Raw genomic sequence first — 6,000 nt, 5'->3', positions numbered from 1 at the left:
AAACACCTACTAAATGCAATGTGGGGGCAGTGATGCGATGTGTTTTACACTTTACTGTGTGCCCAGGTGTGCTATTTTCAGCTTGTGAAATGTCTTACACTTAACAACACTTTTTATGATCTGCCTTGTAACCTATGTAAAATATGAAAATATGTACCTGAAATTGCTATCAAATTGTTATTTTCCTTATTCGGTGTGTAAACAACTGAATTACAAATCAAGCCTAACAACTGACAAAGATTACTCGTTTTTTTTTTTTTTTTTCATGCAAAAGAGTGGTGATTAAATTGTATTGTGAGTATAGTTGTACCATGTCCATAATAGAATATTTTGTATTATTACAATTACAAATACCTCATTTTTAAGTCAAGAAGATGTGATTTTGTCTCTTAGTCTGTGTTGATTTCATGTAAAAGGAGCATAAACAAATTTTCTTTTTTAAGGCTCAGTTTAGAAGGAATACAAATACTTATATTTTATATGCATTTGAATCGAACTTCATTACAATGAAGTCATAAGGCGGGTTCATTGCTCAAGTAGTATACAGATTACAAAGTACATATGGAGGATTTCCTTGATTGAGTTATTGCACTCATATACAAATCAAATCGTAGGGCAAATCAAAGGTTGTGTTTGGCACCATTGAGGTTTCTTCATGAAACGCTCAGAGGTTTATGAATAAAAATTGAGGAGAAAGATGAGTTGTCAAATTATACAAGGGATTCACTTCAATGAAAAAAAAAAGGATTATAGCTGATAAAAGGCTTTTGGATCTTATTATCAATAAAAGAAATATTTTTTACATAATTTCTAAAATAAAGTAACTTTTTTTTTTTAAATTGTGGAAAAAAAGTAAAAATAGTAAAATACTATTTATCTCCTTCTTCCTTCAGCTATAAGAGAAGGGGAGGAAAAGAGGGAGGAAGAAGAAGGGGAAGGAGAAAAATAAGAGAAGGGGACGGTGGGCTGAGCTGGTTTGATTCTGGTTCGTCGGCTGTGGAGAATAAGCGACGGGGAGAAACAAAAGAAATGAGGAAAATTAGCCGTGATCCGTTATCTAAAGGAAGAAGGAAATGAACAGTATTTTTATCCCTTTTTGATATTTTTTTTATAAAAGTTACTTTCTTTTAAAAATTATGTAAAAAATATTATTTTTATTAATAATACGATGCAAAAAGCTGCCCTTGTTCAATTTGATGTTTCAGTGGTCATTTTAGGGATGCCATTTGATCGGGTTAAGTGGTAAACCGACGCTGACCCGATTCCATTGGGTAATGGCAAGCAAGTAATTATGATTATTTTAGGGGTTGTAATTGTAAATGGCATCCATTTGACATAATTCGAATTTGACCGATCTACAATACGATCCGTAATTAATATTCATCTATATGTTAACTTGGCAAAGAATTATTGGTTCAATGCAGTATTGATCTATCTAAATCACAACCAGCTGAAGGGCAACGCACTTTATTGTTATGCTCCTGGTTTTATCATAAAACAAAATCCATTCTCAGTTCAATTCTGGTACAATACAATAGAAGCATAGAACCATGAGTCCATGACCAATACAACAAAATCATTAAATCAAAACATCAAACTCTTCTCCATCTCTTTCCTTTATCACCAAACCAACTTCAGTGGTCGTATCATCACGTTATCTTCGTGTTCCAGAATCTGCACATACAGTAACAACCAAACAGGATTAATTACTTAGTAAAAAATTAAAGCGACCCAAACCCAAATCCAAACCCTAAAGAACAGAACTCGGACTTACGTGACAATGGTAGACGTAGCCCGGTTCTCCGGTCGGGTCGAACGGATACGGGGAGTTGGTGTCCACCAGATTGAACTTGACCACCACGGTCGTCTGGTTTCCAGGGGGTATCTTCACCACGTTCTTCCACGTTTTCTCTGTAGGGGGTATTTCAGTCAATTTCCCTGTTACATAGGATGCCACGTTGCATGCCACGGCGTCGTTGTTGGTCGTCATACAACTGTTGAACTGGGCCAAGTTCACCAGCTCCTGCACTTTGATTGCCTGAAACGTGGCCAAGTGCATGTGCAGCGGGTGATCGTCGTTGGTCAAGTTGATCACGTCCCACACCTCTGTGCTGCCGGACTTCGGCGTCTCCGTCACCGGGTCGGTGAACTTCTTACCGTTTATTAGGAAGTGCGTCGGGTCTCCCGACGGGGTGGTGTACTCGTAGAACACGATATACCTTCTCTTGGCCGCCCCATCTACTGTCGCCGTTGCTCGGTAACTCACTAGACTGCTTGGGATCTTGGGGGTATCTGGTTCGGTCGGGTTCCCTGGCGGGATTATGAACTTCATCACCACCGAGTTCAGCTGATCCACGGAGCTACCGACCGGGTACGGGTACGGTGCGTCGTTCTTCAGAACAGCCTCGGTGGCGCTTGAAGTTGAGAAGTCAATAATCACATCAGCAATCTCGGCGGGTGCCAACACAACAGTTTGTGTCTGTACGGGTGCGGGCAGATAGGACCCGTCGGATCCGACTTGGGTAAACGAGAGCCCGTTGCTCAGGAACAGCGACACATATCGAGCATTGCAGGCGTTGATGATTCTGAACCGGTACTTCCGCCGTTGGACCTTCAGGTAGGGCCAGGCCTTGCCGTTGACGACGATGGCGTGGCCGAAGTATTCCGGCTGCCACTGCGGGTGAATGGACGGCACGACGCCGGTGTAGTTCATGTAGAGGGAGCCGTCCCTACTGAAGCTCCGGTCGAAGATCATCAGGTGCCGGTCGAACTCCGGCCCGGAGGGGAGGTTCAGTTTCGCGTCCAGGGCGGGGTTGCTGATGACGTAAGCACCAATCAAGCCAGCTAGCAAGTTGACACGTGTCAACCCCTTTGCGTGATCATGGTACCAGAAGTTACCAGCGTGGTGAATGTTGGGATACGTGTAGGTGGCCTTGGACCACGTGGGCCCGGTCTCCCTGAAGTTGGAGGTGAACCAGGCGTCGGGGTGGCCATCGTCTTGTGATTCGTGGATGCCACCGTGGAGATGAACGACCGTTGGGACCCCACCGTTTTTAGGGATGGCGGTGGGGATAGTCGGGTCCCACGGGAGGATGTGGCTTTCAGGGAGATGATTTTGCCACGTCACGGATGTCTGTACACCTTGGATGGCCTCGATTGTGGGACCCGGTACGGTTGCCTCCTCTGGGCAAGTGCCAAATGCGAAGACCGTCGTCACTGGCAAATCCCGGTGGAATTTCTGCGTAAAAGTTTGAACAAGTGGTGACTGACTGACTACGTACATATACAGAAATAACTAAGCTAACTACTCATTTCATGAAGGAATTTAGGGTACGGTGGTCGATGCAAACCCATTTCTTCTCAAACATGCCAATGACGAGATTGCCGGGCTTAGGCGAGTTGGGTCCGTTGGAATAGCCATGGAGTTTGGGCATCACCGGCAGTTCATCGACGAACATTTGCAGAGAACTGGCCACTTGAGTAAGAACCGCATCGGTTACCGGAGGCGGAGCTCGTGCCAGGGCTCCGCTGCAAATCGTCAGGAGTAACAAAATGGAAGCCAATAATACTCTACCCATCGCCATTTCTCTGCCTGTATCAATTCTGCATGCAAAACAGCAAAGGGTTATCGATCATTAAGCTAACTTAGACTCAGATGAAGATGGTGGTGGTGGTGGTGAAGATGGCGAAAGTATAGTAGACTTAGCGCCAACAGATAAGTTAATTCGAGCCTCAAACTGTGGAGGGCAGGTCTCGAGAGGCTACTTCCTTACTGTGACTCCCTGATGAAACCCAACTTCACCACCAGGATCATCATCTTCATCACCATTAGTATATTGCTAAGACTAAAAGAGAGAAGAAATGGAAGCCTTAGCAGCTGAGAAACTGAGACAGACTGACATACCTACGATTCTCAGAGGAGGAGAGAGAGAGTATGCCAGGAGGAGGAAGAAACAGGAAGCGTGTGGCATGCACACAAGCACCAAGTCAGCTATATATAGAAATCATGGCCTACGTTAATCTCATGGCTCCTCTCTGCAATGGAAAGAGGTAGGGTTGATGAAAACCCTGCCAAATGGCCAATACCGCGTGGCATAAAAAAAGAAAAAGGAAAAGCCGGCCGCAAGAGATTTGGTCTGATTCAGGTTGAAATTTGAAGTGGTACCCAGAAAAACAATGGAGACATTTAATCAGATTACTTGAACATCAAGCACAGAATTAATTAAGAATTTACAAGCTGGACTGATATAAGTCAATTAAGGGGTCCACAAAGAGAGAACAAACAGAGGTCTTATTATTAATTACTTCATAGTTCATACATATAATGAATGGAAATGTCTAGATGCTTGTTTCGCTTCTATAGCAAGGTTTCTGTTTTACTAGAATTATCCCCCTGGACTCTAGCTAATAGCAAGTTAATTTATCAAAATGCATTACTAACTTCTTATATATAAATCATTCAAGCTGTTAAAAGGGTTGATACAGTCGTTGTAACTGTCGAAGCTAGTGATCCCTGCAGTCATTATCTGTGTTATGTTAAGTTATTTCAGAGCTTGGTCTAAGTTCTAACCAGCATTGAACTCAGGCTCTGTGGGGGACAACTGATCGATGGACAAATCTCGGGTAGTTTTCTGTTTTCACACGTTAGCGTGCTTCTTGTCTTGACGAGAAAACGTAAGTTTTTAATTAAGAGAGAGGAAATCGTAGAAGAGGAGGAAGTCTTACTCTGCCATGGTTGGATAACCTTCCTCATTGTTGTCTACCCACCAGAGATAAACCATTGTCTGACTGGTTCTTGGTCTCAGACATTCGTTATTTGATGATGCTGATGTTTGAATTAATTATGAGTCCCAAGAGTCTTCTTTCTTCCACCTCCTAGTTAGAAATATATGGAAATTTATTGAAATTAAGACCTCGACAAGTCAACAACTGTTTAAATTTAACACTTTGATTCGTATTAAACTTTAGAGAGCACAAGTTCAGCGACTAAACTGGAGCAAATTCCGGTTGCAAGTAAATTAATGGAAGCGTGGTTTCAGGTTATAAAGATGAAATGGGGTGGTGGGAGAAGTTGTGGGAGAAGTTGTGGGTTAGGTACATTTCATTCTCTCCCCACCTTTTGGTATCAATATGATATATCATCTAATCGTGCCGAAACTGGTTTATGAAACAACGGCGGCACCAAAAGAAGCAAATCGTTAATTTGGTGGTCTGAACTTTGAAGCCCCCCCCCCCCCCCCCAAAAAAAAAGAAGAAAAAAAAAAAACAAATTTGGTGGGCAGACAAGAAAGATGGATTGCCAGGGTTCAATGCTAGATCTATAAGTAGGTCTGATTTCGCCTTCACCAATTAATTGAAAATTTTATTTTGTAAATGGGGTTTTAATAATATACCCCTTAATTGGTCCTTCATCAATCCAATATAGAACTTCTGTGTCTCACCTTGTGTGAACTATTTTAATTTCCAAAGTTGGGGAAATCTGAATCCCTCTTATATATAGTAAGAATTAAAGACACCAGAGGCTTTCAGGTTGGGGTGTCAATGGACCGGACCGGGTTTGGGTTGTACCAATTCGACTCAGAATCAATTTAAACGGATTCGGCAAACCAATTTTGAATTGGGCCAGTTCAGATTAGTAGTCGAAATTGGATTGAACCTGGTCCATTTGTAATGGATTTATATTGGACTGGGGTAGATTAAATTGGAGTTCGAATTCAATTAATACTCCGCAAATAATTGAATTGGAAGCACCCCAATCAGATATGATCTCATAGTATTTAAATACTTAATTGCATAAAATCAGTATGTATATATATTGGTAGAGTTGGTTTGAATGTTGTATAGAGTCAATCATATATATAGTTCATTTTATTTTTATTAGGAACAATGACTTCTTTGCTCCGGAGAATAATATTCAAGTATTAACATGCCTAAATAATCAAAATTTTCTTCTTTCCTAACTCAGAACTTCTACATAAGAAAATGTCAATTTGAAAAAGA

At 41.7% G+C, this 6,000-nt stretch overlaps 1 protein-coding gene across 1 annotated transcript; it reads right to left on the bottom strand.

The window, feature by feature from the left end:
• Window positions 1–1,522: 1,522 nt before the first annotated feature.
• Window positions 1,523–4,025, bottom strand: LOC104600051 (multicopper oxidase LPR1 homolog 1-like). Its single transcript, XM_019198226.2, has 4 exons — window positions 3,905–4,025; window positions 3,351–3,603; window positions 1,775–3,238; window positions 1,523–1,674 (listed from the first exon to the last, which is right to left on the bottom strand). Exons 2-4 carry the CDS (start codon window positions 3,582–3,584, stop codon window positions 1,621–1,623), a joined length of 1,752 nt encoding a protein of 583 aa, XP_019053771.1. The 5' UTR covers window positions 3,585–3,603; window positions 3,905–4,025; the 3' UTR covers window positions 1,523–1,620.
• Between the last annotated feature and the right edge of the window lie 1,975 nt (window positions 4,026–6,000).

The sequence above is a fragment of the Nelumbo nucifera genome, chromosome 5, assembly GCF_055504915.1.
Source record: "Nelumbo nucifera cultivar China Antique chromosome 5, China Antique-T2T, whole genome shotgun sequence".
In the NCBI taxonomy this organism is placed as follows: domain Eukaryota; kingdom Viridiplantae; phylum Streptophyta; class Magnoliopsida; order Proteales; family Nelumbonaceae; genus Nelumbo; species Nelumbo nucifera.
The sequence above is the reverse complement of the archived record's forward strand: the minus strand, read 5'-3'. Positions and strand labels throughout refer to the sequence as shown.